The following is a 25,653-nucleotide window of genomic DNA, read 5'->3' as shown; positions in this document are numbered from 1 at the left end:
TAACCTTTGGAAGAGAGGAAGCCTATACTTTTGTTTTGTTTTGTTTTGTTTTGTTTTGCTTGCTAAGCATTGCCATTTATCAGGCAGCTCCTCTATCTCTAGTCCATCTTTTAGACCTGCTAAGGAGTGACTTGAAAGAACTCTCCACCTCATCAGTGCGGGGTGATGTTTGCTGCTGCAAAATGTGTTTCTGCAGCCAGCTGCCTGGCAAGGATGGGAAGTCCCATCAACTGCCTTTCAGCTTGAATTACTCACTTTTTGGCACAGTAGCAGACTCTTTGGCCCAGTACATGGTGCCTGGCACAGCAGAAGCAAGGTCTTAGCTGCCACTTCTCTGCAGCAGGAGCCCTTCAGCATCTTGCCACTGGCAGGTGTTCCCCCTTGCAGAGCTGGAGCAGTGGGCTATGCCACGGGTTAACTTTCACTTGTACTAGCCTAAGATGTGCTCTTAGTGAAAAAGTGGGAGCTCCCACTGCTTGTATGGATGCTTGAAGCCAGGCTACTCAAATCAAATATAGCATGGTCTGGAGTGGGTGCATGCCACAGATTTCTCCTGGAAAGCTGCAGGCTTGGAAATGCAGGCAGTAACAGCAGCATCAAGAAATTGGATGTGTTTTAGTGGGGTTATTTGTGGGCAGAGAGCTGTTTTTGAGGAGCTCTGTGAGCTTTGCCTGAGGTGCTCCCAGCAGCCCCTGTGAGTTCGTGGTGCAGCCTCGAGAAATGTGCTGCTGCAGCTTCCTGCCTGCTGAAAAGAGCAGTGCTGGTGGACAAGCAGTCACTTGCCATAGGAAAAGTCAATATGGGAGGGTTTATGCACACAGAGATTTTATTCAGTGGCATGCTGAGACATTTGTCGTGACTCACATGTCAGCAGTGATGGGCCATTGGAGTGAGTGCCCAACTGAGCAGAGCTGTGCCTGGCCAAAGAAGCCTGCATGCCCCAATGTACATCCAAATGCCATTATGGCATAGCCCAAAGTTCTGGCAAACCTGGGGTATTTTTGCACAGTTTGTCCCCATCCATTGACTTGCACAGTGATCCAGTCCAGAGGGTCTTTCTGGTTTGCAGAGGGTCATGTTGTGTTGCTCTGGTGTGAATGCTGCTTGGAGCTAGGGTAACAGTTGTGCTAGATCCCTGTGGGCCCAGCCATGGGTTAGAGCAGTAAAGACACGCTTCTTTTGATGTAAAATTTCTTTTAAAAGGGGAAAAAAGTGCTTTTCTAGCAACAAATCTCTCATTGACTACAAGAACCATGGATCTGTAGGCTGAGTATTTGCTGAACTGCTTCTGCTGCCCCTACAGCAGATCTAGAGGTTCCTCACAGTCCAAGGGGCTACAGCCTGCCTGTAGCATTCAGGGGTATTTTCAATCACATTTTTCACTGCTTACTAAGAAGGGATATTTTTTTTACTATATTTTCAGAGCAAACTGCTCGATGGCCTTTCTGTTTGTTTCAGCTGTTCCTCTGATGTGTCAGAACGGAATCTCACCCTTTATGAGGGGAAAAAACTACCACCTTTATTTTGAATAAAATGGAAATATATGTGTGTAGTACACAGATCCTGCTGAATAGCAAATAGAGAGTGATTGTGGTCTCCCCTAGTTGAGGTACATTTGGTTGGTTGGTTGGTTGGCTTTGTACAATCCTACTGTTTTGTTTTTAAAACAAATTGGCTATTATTCCCTGTTCATGCACTGGATGAGTGATGAAAGTGGTCCTCCTCATTCACCTTACACTGAAAGCTAGAGAAGAAACTGGAAAAATCCTTGTATGGCTTGCACTACTAGGTTTTACATGTGGAAATGTTCCAGTAATGTACTGGATCGCTTACTTCTTGGCATTATTTTTCCTCTGGGCTTTACATCTCATCCATTAGACCTTCTCAGCAGATGGGTTTTGAAGCTCCAGATTCAGGGGTGCACAGGTCACGCATCTGGTGCCCTGACACTGCCATTTACCATCAGGTTGGAAAAAGATCAGGATGTCATTCTGAGAGAGCAGGGTGCCCCTGAGGATGGCAGGAACAGAAAAGGCATGAAACGTGGGGGTAGTCTGTCCCTGACCAGGGGAGAAGCTGCTCACTAGAAGTGTGGAGGAGAGCCCAGGCAGAGCTGAACACAGATTGACCCAAGGCACTAAGGTCAAAAGGCAAATCCGCTTCTTGGACGAGTTCCCAGTGCAGATAAGGAAACTTGGTGTTGAGATGGTGCGTGCGGTGCCAGGGTCAGGAGGCTGTCACTGCACTGAGTGCAGGGGAGGATTTCCACCACACGGGCAAAGGACACTCTGTGTCTGAGAGGAGGCAAGAAGAACCTGATCAGTTAAACCAGGAAAGCCAAGGCTGATGTGGGAGTGATGGCTCTCAATCCCTCTGCATAGCAGAGGGGAAGTTCCAGAGAAGGTCGTGTTGGGACCAGAGCAGATGTGGTTACCAGCACTGAATACATTTGAGCTCAAGTTAGAAGATGATTTTTTTAGCCAGTAGAGGAATGAGGCCTTGACTGGGGTGGTGGGAGCAAAGTCTGGCTGGCTTCTGGGATAAAGCTCAGGAAGAAAGTCAGTGACTGACACTACATCTGCCATATCAGGGCCTGAACAGTTTTACTGAGAGGAGCAGCTTGTCTTCAAGAGTATTGAAAATAATGAGTATTGACTGTATTAATGTACAAGTATATTAAGATACATCCACTCTGACATAGCTCTGTACAGAAATCATTAGGACAAAGCTGAGTAACAAAACCTAATAGGACATTAAGACAGCTTGGAAACAACAAGAAATAGGGAAATAACATAATAGCCGTGTTGAATTTGCAGGAACAGTGGCATTCAGCATCTTTGCCTCAGTGCATGCCAGAGGTGGATATGCCTTTCCACATCTGGCACTTGAGCAGGTCTGCCCCTCTCACTCTTGGCTGCAAATTTAGTGTTGGCATGGGCTGCTTCTTACTGCACTCTGCCTTATTTCAGTCCAACAGAGTCGCCTCCCCAGCTGAGTGCTCACCAGATTGCCGTGGGGTGTGAGTTAGTTGAGAAAATCCTGGAATTTTATAAGAACAGTACATTTATTTAGAGCAGTTTGCTGTCCAGTGAAGCCAGAGCCTAGCAGATAATTCCTACGAGAAGCAGTTTTGACTCTTTCACTCCTTTGTAAAGCAGGACAGGAGTCGAGAACTTTCTCTCCCAAATTTGGACCAAGTGCAGTTTCAATGGCTGTCTCAGCAGGTCAGTATCACAGATGTCTGTTGCAAACTGCTGAGTAATTGTTTTGTGCAAAGCCATTCATGAGATAATTTTTTCCTCCAGGAATGTGAAATTTGCTGATTCGATCCCGTTGCAGAGCAAAGCCATTTCTTACTGTAGCAGAAATGTGTGCACAACTCAGTGCTTTCTGACCTGTCTATAGCTTTATTTTTGTTGTGAGAATATAATTTGGAGTATTTTTTTTCCACATTGTTTCATAATCTGTCTAACCTGGTAATTTTCCAAACTTGTGGTTTCCTTCCTTCTCTTTCTTATTTTCTGTTATTAAGTCTTCCAGACCACTGAAAATATCTGAGATGTAAAGTTTAGCAATTTTGGCACAGCACAAGTCTTCTTTCGGGTTGTAAGCAGTGGGTGCTCTTGCAGACTAAGGACAGATTAAAAAACAACAAACAGGGGTCTTGCTGTGAGCTGATGCTCAGGGTAGAGAACAGGGAAGATGGGGGTTGTTGCAACTGAATATGTACACTAAAATGGATGGATAAGATAACTGATGTGGTACTGTACAGAGGGAAGATCTGGATGGTTTGCAAGTATTACTGTTTTACACAAGTTTGCAGTGTTACTGTGTTTAGGGTCTGATTCTGTTGCATCCAAGCAAAGTAAATATCCCATTGGTATTTCTTAGGAGAGGGATGGGTTTTTGTCAATGCCAGTCATTTTGTCATCAGAATTGTTGCCCAACCCTGGCTCCCATGTTCATATCTGCGTGGGACCGTGTGAGAGGAAGGAGGGAGGCAAGGGGGGAAGGTCCCATGTGACTGCAAAGATAGGGAGTGTGGAAAGGAGCTGAGGGAGATGGAGCAGATTGAACGTCTCTGTCCATCAGAATAAATGTGCTGCTGCAGCTTCATAGGCCATACAAGAAAGGGCTAAAAGGTAAATGGGTCTGAGCAAGGACATATGTGGAAATGACATTACAAAGTGTAAATGTACACTTTGATTTACCTTTTTCATCAAAAGATGTGCTTGATGGGCAAGTCTGGCTCTGCAACTTTGGTGGCAGAGCGGAGAGTCCTGTCTTGAGGATTTACAGGCTTTTTGTCTCGTTGATGCCAGTCACAATGGGACTGTGGGCAGCCCAGCCCTCCCCCACTTCCCACCAGCATGCTGCAAACTGCAGCAGAGCAGCAGAATTCCTTAGGAGAGCCCCACCAGCCTTCAGCCGGGTCCCAGTCAGACAGGACTTTCTTCCAGTAGCAACTCTTTTGGTCTTCAGCAGAGCTCAGGAGAAGGTTTATTTAAAGCCCTGGTCCTTTCTGTGGAGGAAGTAGGAAGCACTTCCTCCCTGTAGATCTCTATCCAAAGCTTTTGTCCACTTTCTTACAGTCCCACCCTGCTTGGAGTCTCTCCAAAACCCAGCACGCCAGGGCTGTGTGCTATTGTTCAGCAGGGTCATCCTTTAGCTGTGGCTCCTCTCCTTTTCTAAAACACAGAGTCTGGGCACCAAAATGCTGAAGAGCTCTGTTCTGGGCTAGGGGATGTGTAAATGCCCATCTGTCTACCCTGCCCCACCATCCTCCTGCAGCTGGAAAAGTCAATTGCAGAGGAAATACGAGGGTCGACCTTCCTTTGGGAGGCTATTTGATTCTTGCCACTGAGTTCTAGTTGCAAAACTTAAAGGAGGTCTCAAAATAGGTCTGACAAGCCATGATCTCTGCAATAGAGGATCAAGAAGCTAAAAAAAATAGTGTGAACCACAAGAATGCAAGGGCCTAAAATGCTTTTAAGATCCTACTGCTTACTCTCTTCAGAGCAGGGACAAGAAAATGTGGGATTCTTTCTGTTATGCTGCATTTATCTCAGAGCAGTCCAGCAGCAGGATCGTGCCTGTGTTTGCAGGGGGGTAAGAAGAGTCTGAATGACAGGCTCAGTCAGGAGAGAGTGTCAGTGGGAGGATTTACCTGATTCTTCCGTGGTCCTGGCTTGCTTCAGCTGAGCAAATAAAACTTCATCTTCTTCTGGCAGGAACCTCTCCCCCAGTGCCAGTGTGACTCCAAACATCTATATCAGTTGTGGAACTGACTCCTCTGACCCTGAGGGTGGTGCATTTGCTGGCCTTCCCTTTTCAACATATGTAGTGCCAACAGAGAGCAGTTAGCAGGCTTGAAGGCAAAGGGAAGTGGCCTTGCTGTCGTGTGCTGAAAGATGATGTGTGCACACCCCAGGAGAAGGCATCACTTCAGAAACTTTGGATTCCTGCACCATCCTCCACCATCCTTTTAACCACTGCTGCAGCCTTTAAACACTTTTTTCCTGTTCCTTTCAAGAGGAAAAAATAAATGATAAATTATTGTGTTGATCTTACGCAAATGTTGCATTTGCGGAAAGATCTTGTTGACATGGTTTCTCACACAGGATACCTTGTCCTCCTGCAGAAAAGTTGCTGAAAGCTTCCAGGGAAATAGATAATGTTATTTGTGAGGAAGGGAAAAACAATAACAACAACAACTACAACAGCAACAACAACAAAGCCAGCCTGATGTGGATCTAGTGTGGATCTTGGTTTGCAAATGATGCAGAATTTGGTTTAGTAGGATTTTTTTAGTCCTGTTAGAAGTGGAGCAGACTAGTAATTGATACCCCATGTAGCTTATGGTCTTTTCAGAGGCCAGAGTGATAAATTAATAGGTTACAAAATGGCTGAGGTCAGTATCCTGACCACCTGGTGTGGCCATACCCAGGAAAGCTTATCTGTCCGTGGCCTGATATGGTAACAAAAGCACCTTACGGATTAGGCACTCTTTTTGCGTTTGCTAAAATGAAGTTCATGAAGATTCTTCCACCTGAGAGAGCAATTTTAAGGGGGGTATCAGGAGCAGATTTTCTCCCCATCCTTTTCTCATGTGAACATGAAAGTCCATCTTCAGCATCACTGTTGAGAGGAGGCACGTTTCCTGTTTTCGCAGTCGAGACCTTCACCGCTGTGGCACCAAGGCGGTGGGACAGGATGTGCCCCATATGTGGTCTCAGGTGGAGGTCAGCTCTTCTCATCCCACGCTTGTTGGGATGCTTCCTGCTTCAAAACCATCACATCTCCTTCCTGTTGCTATACCCAGTTAGGGAAGAAAATACACCCATTTGGCCACTACTGCCATCAATTAGATATAAATATAAAATTCAGCATGACTTGATTTTCCATTTGATTCTTACCCAGCCTAATAACAGTGGCTCAGCTCCAGGCAGCCCTCACCCACAGCGCTCAGAAAAGCACATTTGGTGTGGGTATTGCTGGGGATGGAGCCCTGTGGTGGAGGTTAATGAGAAAAGTGATGTCTTGAGTGCAGATTGTGTGATTCGCTTCCAAGATGATCTGTATTGAAGTTTTGAATGCTTCACAGAAATGCCAGAAGAAAGGATTTTCATAGGGCTGTTCTTGGTGCCCCTAAAATTACTGCTGTCTCTTCCTTCTCCTCTGATATGAAGCACTCCCTTTCTTGGAGACAGACAGTCATATTGTTCTTCTGCATAATTTATAGTGAACGCACTTAAGAGCAAATCAAACTCTTGAGTGCTCAGGATTAATGGAAGTTGCAACTGCTAATTGTGTGGGCTGAGACTGGAGGTGTCCTGCAATGCTGCTGTACCAGCCTCCTCTTGTCTTGATCTTGACTGCTGGGAGAGTCCAGTCACTGCTGTCCCTGACAGCTCAGTGAAGGGCTGGTGCCCATTTTTGTAGGGATTTTAGAGGAACTAGTCACAAAATCATATGGTTTGCTGGTTTCTGGAGATAACTTTCCCATTTTTAGTGATGGAAGCTGAAGTGAGAGGTGAGAGAAGCTATGACTGTATCCCTGAGCATCATGCATGGCCAGAGAAATGATCTGTCATATCACTGCTGGTCAAGAGGTCCCACTGTGTTCAGGATCCACCTCACAGGAACATCAGTGCTCTGCTCATCCCCGTGATCATTTGCTCTGGGGTTCACACCCTCAAGGCACTGCCTTGGGCAAAAGCCCACGAGTGCCCTTGCAGGTGGTGCCTGTGGGGAGCCACCAGCCTGGGTGTGCCTGGCACGGGCAGTCCTTGCCCCCAGGGAGGACAGCAGGACATTGCAGGACAGCTGGGTGTCCACATCCCAGCATGAATGTGGCCATAATCCAACACAAGGTGCTTGCCATTGTGTTCTCAAGGCACGAGGGCTGCCTTGATAATAACCTGAACAGAAACCTTGCATCATGTTCCTGGTGTGACACTTTGGTCCAGGGTGTGTCCTGAATCCATGGCTTTCCTGCACAGGATAGCAGTTGCTTAACTTTGGCCTCTTGGTTCTAAAAATGAATTTTAAAAAAAACCCTCTGAGATTGGTACAGTCACATGTATCAACTTGAGTAATATCCTTAGCTATTCCAGAGCTTGGGCTGGTTCCTACCAGCAGATTTGGTTTTCTGCTTCTTGAATTGCTGCATCCAGCAGAACCAGGTTCCTTCCCTATGAGTGGGATGCTGTTCTCTTGTAGTTATTTCACTCTCTGTTTTTAATTCGCATCTCTGTAAGGAAAAAAAACCAGGGAAGTTAAACTCTAGGTTTGCAATTAGATTTGAAATTTGCTATTAGATTTCAGTGTTTTTTTTCCCATTCAACAAACAGGAAAATAAAGGTGTGAAACAGTTTGATTACTGCTATTAGTGTTTACCACTGAAAGGGAAATAGAACACTGTTTTGAGAAAAATTTTGGTTTAGTGGAGTGTATTTTTACAAGGAGTTTAACTGGTGGCTTTTGTGCTATTTTGAAGTGATGACTAATTAAAAAAAACGGTACTTTAGAAATCTAGATGAATAAAATAAATGGGTGCATATATATTAGATTTAAAATTTTGGAGCAGAAACAACCTGTGTATTAGTAGTAGAAATTGTTGGCAATAGGTGTTTATTTGGAGGTTGAACATCTTGGTGACAAAGAATCTTTCTCCTCTGGTTGAATTTTTTTTCCCCAGTATATCTTACTACTTTTAGTAAATGTTGAATTTTTGTTAGAGGTAGCTAGTTGGCATATCTCCAAAGCTACATTTTGGAGCATCTTTTTGATGCCTTAAGTTTTAGCTTTCATATTTTCCAGATTCTGTACTGCATTGGTGTATAACTCTGAACTTCATATAAAGTATTAGCAAGTTCTCCCCACAGTTTGGACAAAACAATCCTTTTCCAGCCCGAGAACCAAGGACACCATTGCAGCTTCAGGCCCCAAAAGTGCAAACAACAGCGAATTGAGGAGAGCAGACTGGGAGGATGGGACTTCATAACCTGAAGCTGTAATTGGACAATTGACCCCAATATGGAAATGAACCACAACTTATAAAAGTGTGAAAACTCATGACCTGTGGTCCATCTTGGGTGTAGCCATGGCCAGGCTCTTGCACTGTTCAAGGTGTATCCTTTGAAGGCCTTTTAATAAACACCTACTCTATTCCTTTAACACTGTCTAGCCTCTGTTCTAGGTAGCCTCTTAAGGCATCATTTTCACTAAGGATACACCTGCTAAAAATGCTTTTTTAGTTAAACAAAAAGGTTTCTTTCCACTCTTTGAAAGCAACCCCAACTCTCTTGCCTGTATCTCTGCACAGTACCTGCAGCTGGGGAAGGATCTCAGATCTTTTCCTTGTTTTTTTATTTAGGCATCATTAGCAGTGAGGATGGTCTTGCAGACCATGCCTGAGGGTTGGATTTCATCTGTCATTGTTTAGCTGGTGTCATTATCCCCAAACTCTCCATCTTCTCCACAGCAGTGGCTCTAATGCTGCAGAATTTGCTCAGGTGCCATTGACTGGCTCTTGTTACTGCTAGAGTTTGACTAATTCTTCTGATATTTAATCTGGATTCCTTTCTCCCAGGGCTGTGATTATTCTGTAGAGAATTTTTCTGTGATTTACCTTCATCAATTAAATAAATGCATCATAGGAAACTTCTAAAATCGAATGACAAAACAGCCCAACTGTGCTACTTCTGTGATTTTAATTATATTAACAACACAGTGCCGTGTGCTAATTTTTGTCACTTTTTCTTCTCTTTGTTTAAAAATGTCCTTTCTGATTTCCCACTTCCCATCAGGAACCATCCCCTATCCTGCAGGCCAGCACTCAATGAGTTTTATTAAAAATTATGTATTACAATACTATATTCAGTGAACATGACGTGGGTTTTTCCTCGTGCAACCCAACCGTCTCAGAAAAAGACTGTGTGCACTAAGACATTGTGCAGACATGTTTTCCTTGATCTGCAATATTGTGTAAACAAACTAATTTTTTTAAGCCTTGCCAACTTTACACAACGTCTGAAAAAATAGGACTGGCTGCTTCTCCCTTGGTTTTGTTTAAAAAAAAAGGACAAAGGGAGGAGATGAGGAAAATCCACTCATGATTTTCTTTTCCTGTCTGCAATTACAAGCTGCATTACTGCCCAAACTGCTCCCACCCAAATTAACTCAATATCCTAATTTACTTGAAATATTTCTGTGCTTTTCTTTCTTTGGGAATATTTGCCCTTTACAGTAATAAGCTCTCCTCCTTGCTCTGGAGAACATCATGGAGAGCTCCCCTAAAGAACTGCCACATTTCTAGTCCCAACTCATTTATTACCCATTAGCAACACTTCATGAATGTTTGGGGGTAGTTTGTGTTTCTTTTGCTTCTTTTCAGTAGTTTGTAACCATACCATGCATGGCAAACTCTCCTCTGCTGGGAGGGGTCAGTGTTGGTGGGCACAGTGGGTGCAATGGGTGCAACAGGTGTCAGCATCCCCTGGCTCCTCGCTGTGACTCCAGCACTTGGAAAGATCCTGCCACTGTGATCTGCAAAAGCCTCTTCGTCACACACTTGTGATCTGAATGGAAAATGGTTCTCAGGTTAATTTACTGATGCTCAGTATCAGTGACTAACTGATTTTTCCCTGGAAATCAGGAAAATAATCCTGAATAAAGTGACTTGAGTAGATGAGAGCAACCCAGACACCTGTAAGCGAATTTATTCTGTTTTAGCCTTTGCAGCTGACTCCATGAAATGAACGTGCCAGCCTGGAAATATTTGTCTCACATAGCCTCTTGCAGGGTTGGAATATTTGTAATTATATCCTTCTTTGGCAAGAATGGAAGGGGGGTGGGTGTGGGGGTAATTGGTTATTTATAATAGATTTTCATCCCAGAAATGGAATCAGGTTTTCAAGACCACACAGTTCCTGGGTATGTGTTTATGGATAAACTTACACAGTGAGGTGGCTCGAGGTCTCTTTACCAATTCACTTCACCTTTTGAAGGACATTCAATGAACATATGTGAATTGTTAGAGTTTTCTGAAACTGAAATGTGGGTGGTACATGGAGTGGTCCTTCCCCTTCACCTGCTGTTTTTAATAAACTCCTGCAAAGGATTGAATTTGAAAGTAAGTTGCAAATAAGCAATGTTTCTTATACAAATAAAAACAGAATTAGTCACTGAAAGTGAAAAATTTTAAAAGACCATTTATTTATTTAGAGTGGCCTTTTCTTCACTTTGTCAGGTTTTGTTTTTTTCTGTTTCCCCGAAGGCAGCAGCAGAAGCAGTTTCAGCCCCTCTTGACATGAGCCTTTTGCATCTCAAACCCTGCAGGGTTTGAATTTTTTGTGGCATTATTGATTAAGGTTTTTCATTTGTCTCAGTGTTTCTATTATTAGATTTTTCAAGAGGTGAAGTTACTCCTTTTTGCAATTCAGACCTTATCAAAAGGTGTTACTTTTGGCCCCGTGTCTGCAGCCTGGGAAAATGACACAGGTGCTGCAGTGGCTGCTATGTGGGTGTCGGCTTTTGCCGCAGGGCAGGAAAGAAGTTCACATGAGTTTACCAGGCAGGACCAGATATCTATAGCAACGTATTTGTATATCCTGTGCCTTGTCTGTGGCAACGCTGGTTGCTTAGGATACTGACATTAAAACATGTAACAAAATCTGCTCTTCACTCTGGAGTTCATTATCTGTCCCAGCCCGTGGAACTGCGTGTTTCCCTCCCATCAGCTCAGCTCAGCACCACTGACCAGCCCTCGGCAAAGCACAGTCCAGAGGATGTTCTTATAATCCTGTTTTGCAGCCTGTTGCTGCGTGAGCATTTTTCACCTAAACATTTGTCACTAGCTGAGGTGTCTGGGAACCCATCTCCCTCTTGTATCTTGGCCCACGGGAGCTGGAGGCTTCCTGGACGCATCTGTGTGTTGGCTGAGTTGGTGTGAGCTGGTGCTACTGGTGCATGAAAGGTGTTCCCGAGGGTGTGTTCCTGAACTGTGCCAGCACACGTCTTTAGTGCCTGAGGCTCGTGTTTGGACTACCTGTGGGGAGTTTCTTCGGGGGGTTTGGTTTGTTTGGTTTGGGGCTTTGTTTGCTTTTTGGTTTGTGTGTGGTGTGTGTGGTGTTGGTTTTTGTTGTTATTGTTGTTGTTTTGTGGTGGGTTTTTGGTGTGTTTTGTTGTTGTTGTTTTTTTAATACAAGGATCAAACTTTAAAAAACAGACCCTCAGTGACAGATCTGATGCTTCAGGTGTTTTAATAAAAAAAGGATCTTCCACGCCTGTTGAAATGATTCTTGCATTTCAGACCAACCCAGAGCAGTGTTTGCTGCCTGGCTTATGCTCTTCTTTTCCTTGGGCTCCTGCAGTCCTGAAGGCTCTGTGCTACAGCTTCATGACTGTAACAGATTTGATACACTTATTCTGCTTATAAGTGAGCACTGCAGGAGAATTGGTGCTGCACTTCTCCCCCGCAAAGCAGATAGCTCAGATAATATGAAGAGTATCTGTTCTGTTTCTCTGTGCGCAGTCTTTCTCAGCTGGAGAGTACCTCTGTCCTATAGACAGGAATTTCATCAATTTTCCTCTTTTTATTAGCACTAAATTAGTATCCAAGGGGGTTTGCAGAAGGAAATACACCTCTGAGGAGTTATTCCTCCTTTTGCAGCCGTAACTGATTCGGTGAGAGGATCCCACCATGAGCTGCTCATTTCAAGGTGGTTTTGCTTTCACGAGCTTTGCAGTAAGAAGCTGCCTTGGTCTCAATTTCTGGGTGACACGGTCAAAGCATGCTTCCACCAGCTCTGCCTGTGGCTGACAGAGAGTTCTTGTCAAAGTGGGATGCGCTGAGCTTTGTTACAAGTATATCAAATACTTCAGTGCGTGGATGCTGACAGCCAGTCCATCTGTTGGTAAAAACACAGAACTGCTACTTTAGCTGTTTCAGACTTTGCTGCAGTTACTCACCCCAGTGCTGCATAACCCAGTCTTGTGGTTTAACCCCAGCCCCCAGTGGGACCAGCAGGAGAACTGGGGAGAAAAAAGGTAAATCTGTGGGTTGAGATAAGAACAGTTTAATAACTGAAATAAAACAAAATGTTATTATAATAATGATGATAACAATTATCATAAAAAGAGAGAGGTAACATCCAAGAGAAACAAGGGATGTAATTGCTCATCACCTGCTGACCTGTGCCCAGTGCATCCCTGAGCAATGACCAGCCCCCTGACCCAACAATCCTCCCTAATTTATATTCTGAGCACGTTAGTATGGAATATCCCTTTGTTCAGTTCAGGTCACCTGTCCTGGCTGTGCTCCCTCCAAATTTCTTGTGCACCTCCTCGCTAGTAGAGCATGGGAAACTGAAAAGTCTTTGACTTGGTGTGAGCACAGCTCAGTAACAACTGAAACTTCAATATGTTATCAACTTTATTCTCATTTTCTAATCCAAAACATAGCCCTGTGCCAGCTAGTAGGAAGAAAATGAACACTACCCCAGCTGAAACCAGGACACCAGTGTGTGTCTTAGCCTCAATAAAAGACCTTTTTGCTTATTTCTAGGCTTTTGCTGTGAGATTATTGCTGACTTTTTTGTAAGCCTAGAAGGAGAGAGATTACATTCAGGTGGGAGTTCTCTGGCAGCTTGGTTTTGAGCCTGGCTAGAATTAATTTGAATTGGAACAGGCAGCAGCACCACATAATTTTAACAAAAAATTTGGTGTGAAACTGGAACGAAAGTGCATCTCCATTTCCCCCGTTTAAGCCTTAGGTGGCCCAGCAGCTCCTTCATGAGCAGCGACTGACTTGCTAAGCCCTCAGCTCTGCATTTAGACTACCAAGCTGTTCCTTGTCTGATCACCTCAAGGGCATTCCTGTGATTGTTTTTCTTACTGCTATGATAGTGCCAGATGCTCTGAGGGCTTTTGCTCATCGAGGTAAGCAGAGGCAGACCTTGCTGCAGTGTATGTGGCATTGCTTCCCTGGATTTCACCCTGGTGTGATGGGAAATGAGGGAGAAGCAGGCTGTGTTGGAATTAGGTCTCTGCTAACTGCCCAGGGCAATGTTGGGTGCAGGGATGGCTCTTCTGCCTTGCCTTCCACACCCACTACAACAAGTGATTTAGCTGGTAAAACTCATTAAAAAAAAGGCAACAAAACACAGCCCTAACGACAGGACTGACCAGAGCATCCCAGCCCTGCTCCCTGTGATTTCCATTAGCAGCCATCCTCTGAGTGGTCTTGTGGCTAAATCAGCTGCTGAGCCTCTGAAAGCGATTTGATGAAAGCATTTTATGGCAATCGAATGAAATGTCAGTTGGATGCCAGCAGCAGGGGTTGCTGTCATGATTAATGAGATATTTAGGCATTTCATTTTGAAGGAGCTACCTGCAACACAATTTACATCAAAGCTGGTTTTTTTTAGATGGGCTTTAATAAATTAATGTTAATGTTGGTTATTTAATTATTCACATCTAATTGGTTACAACTGCAAGATTGCACTTGGGCTGAACACGTTAAGAAGCCTTTCAGAAAGCTCATATGCAAAAAAAGGTTGTGTTCAGAGCATTGCACATCTTCTGATATAAAATGATGTGGAAGAGGAGGGAGGGTTGAAAAGGCCTGTAATGTTTTGGATGCAAAGACTGCTTGACCATAAAGCTTTTGAAGCTGATATTTAATGAGCATCTCTTCAAATAACAGGATGTATCTACCACTAGTACAAGTAGTGAAATCTAGTAAGTGGAATTATTACCTTACCTCTCTGTTGTCTAGGGGTCTCTGTTTTTAAAGGAACAGGAATACTAAAGATATTATAGGAAGAGGAAGAAATTATATTAAACATTTTCAAACCTCTTTTATCTACCAGTTGAAAGTTTTGCAGTCCTTAACCCTGTGAGTCCATAAAGCTGAGGTAATTTCTGCTTAAAGCTCAGCCTCTGCATTAAGTGGGCTCTGCTGTTCCTCCTGCCCCTCTCCCAGGGAATTCTGAGGCAGTGGCTGATGAGGCAGGGGCTGCTTTTTCACCCAGCACTAGTTCTTACAAAGCACCTGGGAATCATGAAGTGAAGGGGCTCACTGAAGGCTGGAAACTGCATGCACCTCCTCACCCAAGGACAGGAACATAAGGTTACAATTTCTGCTCTTAAAAAAAAAAAAAAAAAAAAGGGGCCACAGCTGATCCATTATTTGCTCCAAGCTGCTCTTTTCTGCAATTTGACTTCAACAGGCTAGAATATTGTGTTCTCTGCCCTCGGCACTGCAAGGATGACTATCTGGAGCAGAGAAGATTCAGAGATGGAAAGGCCGTGGCAGTAGCTGAGTTAGTGGTTTAACTGGAGGGCAGCCTGGTGCTCTCCTAGGGTGATGGGACCAGGAGCTGCAGCATTCCTGCATGTTGGGAGCAAGCAGAGGTATGTCAGGTATGTCGAGAAAACTCTGCAATATAATGGGCAGAAATAAAGCTTTGGAGTTGAAATATTGGCAGCTTTTTTGGAAAACAGAAGTGCTAATGGTAACACAGTTGTCTGTTAAGCCCAGTGCATGGAACTAACAAGCAGCTGGCTTGGTTTTGTCTCTGAGCATTAAGCCACAGAGCAGGATGTGGATTTTTTACATTACTGAGGCAGTGCACAGACTAAATGGAATACAAATAAAACAAGCTTACACTCTGCTTATTTATTCAACTTATTTTTTGCTGACCTTTAGCATTTTACATTTTTTGGGGATTCTTACGCATGCTTGGAATTTTTACTCTCTGGGAAGTGCTTAGCTCCTGTTTTTCCTGGTCTCTGCATGCTTTGCAGCTCAGCTCTTGCAGTTTCCAGGTAGTCTGCAGTGCTGGCCTATTACTAAACCTGTCTTCTGCATTGGCTCTGAGCAAACCCAACAGGCACAACAGTCTGTGCAGGGAGATATCATTTATGCAAACCAGTCACAGGGGTTTGGATGTGACTGTGTGCACACTTGTGAATAAACCTCTTGAATTTGGGGAAGGACATGCAGCTCAGTCTCTTGGCAGCACAATTTGATATTGCTAGTTAGCCATGAAAGACTGCAAGGGATAAAAGCCAGAAATTATCAAGGTTTTGGGGTTTTTTCTGTTGTTATCTAAATGCAGATTGACCGTCTTTAATTTTGCTGAAGGAGCTCTCCTATTGCTGGGCAGTCTCCACACACACCTTGTGTGGCACAATGGGGGCATTGTAAAGAGAGAGGATAGACCCCGCCCTCTCCTGATACCCTGATGAAATCCTGAATTTAAATGCACTTTGGCCCTTGTAAGGGAATATTGAACCTACTGAATAAGCTTCTCTAAAAGTATAAATCCCAGTAACCTGAAAAGAGTTGCTTTGCCAAACATTTGGCTTTAAAAAGCCTTATTCTGGGGCTGGAAAGGACGAAATCTCTTGTGCTGCTGCTGGTGCTGCTGTTACAGTGATCCATCTACGCATACTGCCTCCACGGCTGAGAAAAAGAGGGAGAAGTCCTTTGGAGTGCTGCTGTTGAGCATGGGCTGTGTTGAGCTTACCCTTGCTGCAGCCTCGTGTGACCCTTGGGTGCCACAAGGAGCACCAAGCAAGCCCACCACACCCAGGCAAGCCCCTACTGCTGTGGGGCAAGGGATGCAGGGAGGGAGGAGAAGCTGTGTAAGCCAAAGGGTTTCAAAGAGCATCTGGACAATGCAAACGTGACTGGCACAGAGCCACCTGCCCTTCCTGCTTCTTGTTCAGCTGCATTTACTTTCACTTTTGAATAGATGAATTTTTCTTTTCATCACTGCTGCTGTCCCTGCCCGCTCCCTCTCCATCATCGCAGCAGATCAGCCTGTGTAGGAATCCAGAGCTCGGCATCGCAAGAAGTGGGATTGCAGCAGAGAGCTAAAACGCTGAGCTTCATTATTTCCCATATAATAAGGATTAATAGTAAGAATTAATATTTCCCAAATACTTCCTCCTGAACTACCTTCCCTTCCACAGCATATTACTCACTGGGAGAGCCTAGAGGAGAGGCAAGGAAGCCAAATTAAATAAGTTCTTTTCCTGGTGATTTATAGCATCCTTTTTCTCCTCTTTCCCCCTTGCCCCAGGAGGATCCTCTGTTTCTCACAGGGTTCTACCTCCTCCCAACCCCTCTCTGCCTTGTGTGGCTGGAGCTCAGGCAGATTTTCTCTTATTTTGCAGCTGCTGAACCCGGACCCAGAAGAGGATGGGGAAGCAGAACAGCAAGCTGCGCCCCGAGGTGCTCCAGGACCTGCGTGAGAACACCGAGTTCACAGACCATGAGCTGCAGGAGTGGTACAAGGGCTTCCTAAAAGATTGCCCCACGGGCCATTTGACTGTAGAAGAGTTTAAAAAAATATATGCAAATTTTTTTCCCTACGGCGACGCGTCGAAGTTTGCGGAGCACGTCTTCCGCACCTTCGACACCAACGGCGACGGGACGATCGACTTCAGGGAATTCATCATCGCCCTGAGCGTCACCTCCCGGGGCAAGCTGGAGCAGAAGCTGAAGTGGGCATTCAGCATGTATGACCTGGATGGCAACGGGTACATCAGCCGTGGGGAAATGCTAGAAATAGTGCAGGTGAGGCATTACCTCTACTGGACATCTCATTTGAGTTGCTGTAACCTCCTCACCATGGGGCAGCTGGAGCTGGAGATGAGGGATGTGCTGAGCTGGATATGAGGGATGTGCTGAGCTGGGTCACTCCTGCCCAGGGGAGATTCCTGAGCCCATCGTCCCCAAAGGGACCCATGATGGGACCTACAAGAGGCAGATGAGGAAAGGGCCAGAGATATGAACAAGGCACTTGTGCAGCTGGCCTGCAGCCAAAATTCTGCAGCTCTCCCTGGGGGTTTCTTAGTGTTATGTTCATGGGATCAAAAAACCCTAAATGCAAGTTCTGTTGACCTGATTAACCTCAGAACTAATGCTTTGAATCTTCAAATCTGAGTCAATGTGAACTCTGGATGAAAGGCTGGAGCATGCCTTTGTCTCCCAAAGGCAGAGGACATGCAGACCACAGGCTGTAGGGGGGGCAGACAGCACAGTTCCCTGTGCTCCTACCCCACATGATGGCAGGGGTTTGGCCTCACCAGTGGCTGCTTGTCACACACTGTGCAGCTGAGATCCTGTGCAGTGCAAGGGAGTCATGCCTCAGCCAGTGCCCTGACACAATTGTCCCATGCCTGAGGTGGGATAATTTAGGTGGAAGGCTAGGCCTGCAGACACTCTAAAGTGGTCTTATCATTATTCATGTTCTTGTAAGTCTGAAGATGCATTTCCTTACCCATCCACAAAGAAAACAACCCCTATTGCTGTACATTCATACTCACATACATGTACTCATTCATACTCATAATCCACGCAGCACCCCACATGCATACCTGTAACTGGGTGGAGGGTAAGAGCCAGAAAAAGAGGAGAGATGGGTTAGCCCAGCTGCAGAAGAGAGGGTTGCACACCATTGTCTCCTGTATTTTAGCTCAGTCCTGCTCATACATTAATCTAGACTGACTTTCACTTAAACTGATCCAACACGTCTTTTGAAACACGAATGAATACAGGAAAGAAAAATAAAAAAGCTGCAGTCAGAAATTCCCATTCATTTCGGTTTATAAAATCCTCCAGTTGCCTGCCAGAGTCAGCTGCCTTTTTTTGTTGTTACAGCCTTTAATTCTTTTTCTCTGTCCCCTGCTTTATCATTTGGGTTGTGTTTTTCTTATATCTCTTTTTTTAAACTTTTTTTTTAATATTCAGGCAATTTACAAAATGGTTTCATCAGTAATGAAAATGCCAGAGGATGAATCCACTCCTGAGAAGCGAACAGACAAGATCTTCAGACAGATGGACACAAACAATGACGGTAGGATTCTCACTGGTACCCCTTCCTAAGCTCTAGAAATAGAGGTTTGCTAGCCCAGCCATGGTAGATGTCAGAATTTGGGGAGAGGGAAGAGAGGGTTGGGATGTCCCCACTGGTGCCTCTGGTCTCTGCCTGGCCTCGTTGAGCGTCTCTGGTCCATGATAAACAGGGTGAATAAGCGAGCAGAGAACAGAGGGTGAATTCCCCTGCTGGGGAGCAGTCCTTTGCTGGCATTTCATGAATTCCCTTCTTCAAAGGCTCCTCTGAAATTCCTGTGTCCATTGTCTCTGGGTTATTTTCTCTGGACAAAGCACAAACTTGGCACAAGGTTTTGGCATGTATACATACATGGTCACACACTTCTGTTGCAGTATGAGCATCAGGGGGCTGTAACAGCTCTTTGATAAATTATCTGACAGTGTACCAGTCATAACCCCTCCACCTGTGCTGGCTCATTTCCTTAGGTTTGAAAAATACTGGCAAGAAATGATCAGTTTCCTATTCTCATCAGCCTGATGACATGTTTCCTCTAATCCCAGCTGAGGTGGAGCTTTTCCCTCGGAATTACCCTGTCAGAGCCCGAGGTGACAACTGCCCACATCAAAGTCAGGAGCTGTGTCCTAGTGATGTGCTCAGTGGGAGCAAGCATATGATTCTAGTACTGAGATATGGAGACCTGAAAAAATACCGTCTTACGTACAGAAAGGGTTTTATTTAAGAGAATTTTTTGGCTGCATTTTGCTATCTGCTGCTGCAGTCCCCAGGGCAAATTCCTGGCCTTGCTGAAGTTCTCAAATGTTTTACCTTTGACTTCATCAAAACTAGCACTTCATCCTCTGGTTTCACATGTGTAGGGCCCTAAGATAACATGACTAAAATATTTTTGATCTGCAGAAAGTATCAGTGCATGCAGATGTGTAACAGAGTAGTGGTCCCAAAATCTGCTATATGCATGCATGCTCTATCTGTTGCACTTTGTTGCTGAAATAAAATCATCCTATCCCCAGAAAAATATCAGCCCTGCAAGCCATGCAGTGCCAAGGGATGACATCTGCATGTGCGTGACTGGTGGCTGAAGATGTTTCTTCCCCATCTGACTGTTGGGCATTGCAAATGGATTTTGATCTGAGCTTTGCTTTTAAGTAATACAAGGCAAGAGACAAACTAATAAACATCCTGATAATTAGGAGACCTCTGCTTTTGCTAAAAACACTTGATTTTGGAACTTACGCTTAAAAGCCAGAAATTAGTGTGCCACAGGTTTTTGAGCTTCTATAATTTCTACAAGAGGAAGGCTTGCTCATTCATGAAATCATAGAACTATGTCCCTAAGTGCCACATCTACACACTTTTTAAATGCCCTGGGCTGTCTGTTCCAATGCTTGAGAACCCTTTTGTGGAATAAATTTTTCCCAATATCCAATCTAAACCTTCCTTGATGCAACTTGAGGCCGTTTCCTCTTGCCCTATTGCTTGTTACTCAGGAGAGGAGTTCCTCCCCGTTCAGCCTGTTTTGGGTGCTGGCCACCAGGGTCATTCCTCTTCCATCCCCACAACGGGCTTGTGGCATACTGGGGCTGGTGCAAACTGGCACAGGGAGCTGATGCCTCTCTCTCTTTGGGTGCATGTGGCCAAAAGCGACAGCAGGCACCTCCCAAGGGCAAGATGTTTGTGTGTGGGTCCTGTCTTGAGCATAGCAGTTTGAGGTGGGTAAGGATAGCCCTGGGGTGTTGTGTGAGGGTAGGGTAGGTGAATGCATGAGCTAAATGGGAGATCACTAGACATGATGCCTGGGATGCAGCAAATGCTTGTTTTCTCATTTTCATAGAGAAAATGGTTTCATTTTTTCATTAATATTGCCACATCCTATTTCTGCCATGGTTCTGAGTGCTGGAGCAGGGGAGTATGGTGCTAGCTACCTGCCAGGGGGCTGGGTCACCCCATAATGAGGTCTGAAAGACCAGATGGAATATTTGCTCCTCACTGTACCATGCTGTGCCATGCCATTCCACAGGACTGCTGGAGCCAGGGGACACTGGGGTGGTTGCTTCTTTAGAGACCAATTTTCAGACCCTTAGACTGTTACAGGGTCCATCCAAGTCAGTTCCTCTGGCCTAAACTAAAGATGTATAAACCAGAAGTGCTCAGGAGCAACACATAGCAGTAGGTGTGCCCCAGGGCTGGCTTTGCTTGCAAAAACAAGAAAAACAAAATCCATTCTGTTCCTGTACACCCAGCAGGGCACACCAAGTGACTTGTAGAGTCATGGAATCATGGAATAATTTGGGTTGGAAGGGGCCTTTGAAGGTCATCTAGCTCAACACCCCTGCAGTGAACAGGGACATCTTGAACTAGACCAGATTGCTCAAGCCCTGGGCCAACCATGTAGGTGCCAGAGAAGCCATGACTGCTCAACCCTATGTATCACAAGAAACAAGAGGACAAAGTGGGGATATTTGGAATATTTAGGTTTAAAGTGCTGTAGTAATACAAGCATCATTTCAAAGCATACACGTGTTTGGGTACCATACCTTGTGTTCATGTGTAATGTTATTTGTACAGTCTGGTTCTGAGCAAAAGGCTGCCAAATGGTATTAGAACAGTTGTTTTTAGATTTGGGACTGTCTTTAAAAAAAAAAAAATAGCAATTATTATGCTGGATTGTTTTGCAGAAGAAAAATGCATTTGGGCTTAAAGGCTTGAGTAGGATTTAGCTGCTGTGCATTGCACTAAATTCCCCTCGATGCCTTTGCGATAGATTAAATAGATGTTATGGTGCCTCGGTGAGGAGGGATTCTTTGCTGCAGCAATGGTGGCAGGAACAACTGACTTTTAAAATATGATTTTCATTTTGGTTTTCCTCCCTGTCAGGCAAGCTGTCGCTGGAAGAGTTCATCAAAGGTGCCAAGAGCGATCCCTCCATCGTGCGGTTGTTACAGTGCGACCCCAGCAGCGCGAGCCAATTCTGATAAAGCGGACAGTGTGCTCAGAGAATCTCGGCTTGTGTCCTTCAAGCTTTGCTCGCAAACGGATGCCTTCTCACCACCCCTCCACACTTCGCGGATAAGAGCCCGTTGCCAGATCGTGTGTGTGTGTGCGTGTCCGAGCGAACCAGCCCTCGCTCCCCCCACTAACACCAGTGCAGTTCTCCTGCGGCAGCTCCGTTCCTGCTTCCCCGTAACGTTACCACTCACTCTGCACATTTTAAACATTAATTGAAAGGTATGTTTACATGCAGCTACGAGAGAGGCCAGGGGCTGGTGAGATACCACTTCACTTAGTCCGTGAGAAAGGTGATGTTCCCGTAGTTCCCGAGAAGATGCTAGGTAGGACTTTTACCCAAAGTAGCAGATGGTAGGTAATTTATTTTGCTTCAGAAATTACTATGTTGAAAAAAAAAAAATCAAGTGGACTGAATGGAGTAGAAAGTTATTAAAAAAAAAAAAAGAAAAAGAAAAAAGGAAAAAAAAAAAGCAGCTTTCCTGGGCATGGTTCCAATTTTCTTTTTGAGGAAAATTGCTTGCACTTATCTAATGGTCTTTACTTTCTTTTAATATATATATAAATTATATATATATGGTGAAGTAAAATTTTAAATATTTAGGTCATCTATTTAAGGCATAAAATAGAATTCAAGCTTTGTTTCTTCTAGTCGTCTGTGATTTATTCAAATCTTGGAGATTGTTTTTTTGTGATATTTATGCATTAGCAAATTGCTGTTCTGAAAGAAATGCATGACTAGCAGTTTGTGGATATTTCACTCTGTTTAATTCCTGAATGCAAATATTTGTTCATTTTTACTGTCAGTCATTCCAGCATTACTGTATTAACAAAAGACCTGAAAGGAGTTCATCCTCATTTTGTATTTCTCAGTGGAGTCCTACTTTCTGGTGGTTGCTGCGTTAAATGGCTTTTGAGTGCCCCGAGGTGACGTGACTGGCACTGCTGTTCTCGACTTGGCTACACCTCCTCCCTTTTGCTGTCGATATGTTAATAGTCTTGTGCATTCCAGTGTTATTTAATATCTGCCTAATGCCAAGAAATATTAATTGAAATAAAAGACTACTTTTCTTGTCACTGCCTGCTTTGGTTTAAGCAATGCACCAAGTTCCTAGCATAAGGTATTTGGGGAAGGGCAAGGATGGCTCGCTGCACATCTCCCATTTTTGTCCAAGACACGTTGCCTTTTAAGTACATAAGGATTTTGGGAGCTGGCTGTTGTGGCTGGGTTAACACAGTGGTGTTGGAGCCTGTGGGATCCAGCTCCATCCCAGCTGAATGGAGGGTAAAGATTGTAGGAAGGAATTTCTGCTGGATGCAGAGCAGCTCAAGGCAATGAAGGAAAAGCTGCCGCGTCTGCTGCATGATCACAGCTTTACAAAATAAAACTCCTGTCAGGTACCAGGTACCTGCTGCTGGACTAACATTTGACATTGGTAGAAGGGGAAACAGTTTTCCCCAAATTCATCAGGTCTGCAAGTAGCTACATAAGCCTGCCCACTCTGCAAAATAAAGCATCACAAAATTATTTGGCCTGAAGTTAATGCTGAGCATGTAATGAAGGGATTTTTGCTGTGTAGAATGTTCTAGTAGTGGTCACGTGATAATACTTTAATATTAAAAGAAAGAGAAATGTTTGCAATATCCGAGTGAAAGTGCATTTAATCAGGCTTGGTCTACAATACAAACTTGTGTCAGTGCTGCCAAGCAAAAGTTCATTTTTTTTCCCCCTAGAAATTCAAATTTGAACAATTAAACCAAAGTCCTTTCAACCACAACACGCTGCTGATGAGGCAACCCTGAAAGCGATGTTAATCAGAAGCCTGCCTGCTTTCCCAGGGCGAGCCCAGCAAAAAAGCCCAGCTATTTAAAAAAATATAATTCCATGGTTGCTGATAGCCTGTCTCCAGCCTGCTTGTGTTCATGCTGTCAGTCTGTCTGCCAGAAGATGCTGGGGTGTTAGATATGCTGCAGATGTTCTTACACTAATGACTCCTCTTGCATAGGCTGGGTCCAAAAGCAGCTGTTAAGATGTGAATTGGCCACCATGGGCTTTATAATTTCTGTATCATTCTGAGAGTGTGAAAAAAGTCTTTGATCTTGTCCTGGAATGGTACCTCTGTGGTGGACCACAACATTTGAATCTTGTTTGTGCATTATTAAAATGAGTCAGGCATATCTTCAGTCAAGCATTGCATGGTATCTTGGGTATCAAAGATGTAGAAACTGTTTTGCTGTAGCATACATAAATGCAGCACTTCTGTCATCATTCACTGGCTCCTCTAAGTGGAAATATTACTGCCTTTTCCTGGCATCTCACTTCTTCTGGTTTAGTTTGGTGTCTGCAGTGAATAGCAAGTTTAGGTAGTTTAACAAAGCTCAAACTCTTCTCATTTGGGGAAACAAAAATCTCCTTACAGAAGCTTGTTTTGACCTTGTTTTTGCAGAAAGAAAATGAAAGAATCTCAATTTTATAGGTTAGAAAGTTCCCATTTCTTTCATGTTACAGTTTTTTCTCTGAAGTGGGCCAAGGTATCCATGATGGAGTTTGCTGCCTGCCACGGTCTGACAAGCGCCCGCAGAGCCCTGTGCAGACACGGGAATTGTGTCCTGCTTCATTGGACCCAATTTCTTCTATCTTTCCCTTTGCCTCTTTAAACTTTCCAATCCCAGATCTGGGGGTTTTTCAGTTATCCCTTGCTATTTCCATAGCTTTTAAGGAGTTTCTTCTTTTCAGGGCAAGATGATTTCATTTCAGACTGGGACTGGCACAAATTATGTAAGATGCCTTTTGGGAAGAAGTAAAGGAAGACACCCAGGAAAGGTGGTTGTGCATGGCATCCCAGGGAAAAAGAGAGATGCTCTGAAGCCCATCCAGGCTGAGCTTTTCAAAGGTGGCTTCTGATATGGGAAACCTTTTAATTAAAAGGCCAGCTAAGTACTGGAAAGGGGTTTATCTGCTGCTGCCAAGCAGCTCTCTTAAAATCAGACCTGCTTCAGAGGCTGAGGCTGTGCATCCACAGTCACTGGGTGACTTTGATCATCTTGGCTGTGCTTGAGGAGCTCCTCGGGGGATGTTTCTGCTCTCCTGACTGGTAACGAGGACTCAGAGGGGAGAACAATTTCCAGGCTCCTTCTTCAGGATGATCATTTGCATGTTGATACAGGCAAAGTTCAAAACCAATGGAGAAATAAATGAAAAGATAAGAGAGCTTTACTGCTTCCTGGGCTCCCAGGAATGTCTTTCATAGAGGGACTATTGTGTAGAGGGGTTAATCATTTGGAAAATTAAGTCCAGGTGATTAATAGAAAACTTCAACTTGTTAAGTGGTTTAAGTGTTTTTGTGAATTATATTTTTAGTCAAAAATGGAGTCAAACTTAGCAAAAGTGGATTAGCACAAAAAAATCTCACCACTGTGTCCATTTTTACCTCACTTTAATAACCTATATGATTATTTTCTCACCATGGAGATCTCTAACACTCTGAAAGCTCTGGCTAATTACGACATAAATTCAGGCTTTTCTGTATGAATTCCAGGTCTTGTTAAGCTAATTCAGAATTATGTCATTGCCTTTCAGATAAAGTCTGTCTGGTTGCAGCCTAACTCCAGCGTGGTTGATAGAGGCGCTCTTAGGTTCAGTTTTAGGTGTCTCCCTTGCCAAGTTTGAATTGGCCCTTTGTTTTTAAATCAGGCTCTTTGCAATGTATTTTTAGCATTAGCCTCTGAGTAATAAACTCCTGTGAAGAACAACATGAACATTTCTTCGAGCACGGGGCAGATGGTCTCCATGGATAGTCCTCGATCCATTATGCAGGGCTCTATTCATATTTAAAGGTTAGGTACAGCCATTGACTTTAATGGTCCAGTGGGCAGACTGGCATTTTGAGCTCCCTGTGCTGCACCATGGCAGACACTGTGCTGATGAACCTGATAATTGCTGTTATCTCTTTTAGGAGCAGAGATGCTTTATTGAAAAGGAAAAGGGTGGGAGAGGAAAGCAGAGCATCTCTGTGTAGGAGCTTTGGAGACGTGCCTGCATTGCTGAGAGCAGTGTGCCTGCAGGCAGACCTTACCTGTTGCCCACGTGTATCCTGTGTGGTGGTTTGGATGCAGACACACTTCTGAACACTCTCATGTTCACTGTGGCTAAAGGGCAGCCAGTGCATCACCAGAGGGTCAGGTTAATCCCAGGCTTTCAGCCATGTCACACGAGTCAGAAACCACTGCCAGAAGGAGGCAAGGAATTGTCATGGCATCTGCCTGGTGTCTTCGGGGA

At 44.4% G+C, this 25,653-nt stretch overlaps 1 protein-coding gene across 1 annotated transcript in view; it reads left to right on the top strand.

Annotated features, from left to right (window-relative positions):
- Positions 1 to 22,451, top strand: part of HPCAL1 (hippocalcin like 1) — a 64,880-nt gene extending 42,429 nt beyond the window's left edge. Inside the window, exons 3-5 of the mRNA XM_063424963.1 lie at positions 16,690 to 17,092; positions 18,269 to 18,374; positions 21,246 to 22,451. Of these exons, the coding sequence (XP_063281033.1) occupies positions 16,715 to 17,092; positions 18,269 to 18,374; positions 21,246 to 21,343 (582 nt within the window). The 5' untranslated portion in view covers positions 16,690 to 16,714 and the 3' untranslated portion in view covers positions 21,344 to 22,451. The remainder of the gene's footprint in view (positions 1 to 16,689; positions 17,093 to 18,268; positions 18,375 to 21,245) is intronic.
- The last annotated feature ends 3,202 nt before the right edge of the window (positions 22,452 to 25,653 follow it).

Source organism: Prinia subflava, chromosome 2, assembly GCF_021018805.1.
Source record: "Prinia subflava isolate CZ2003 ecotype Zambia chromosome 2, Cam_Psub_1.2, whole genome shotgun sequence".
NCBI classification, from domain to species: Eukaryota; Metazoa; Chordata; class Aves; order Passeriformes; family Cisticolidae; genus Prinia; species Prinia subflava.
Note: the sequence above shows the minus strand (reverse complement) of the source record. Positions and strands in the feature narration are given on the sequence as shown.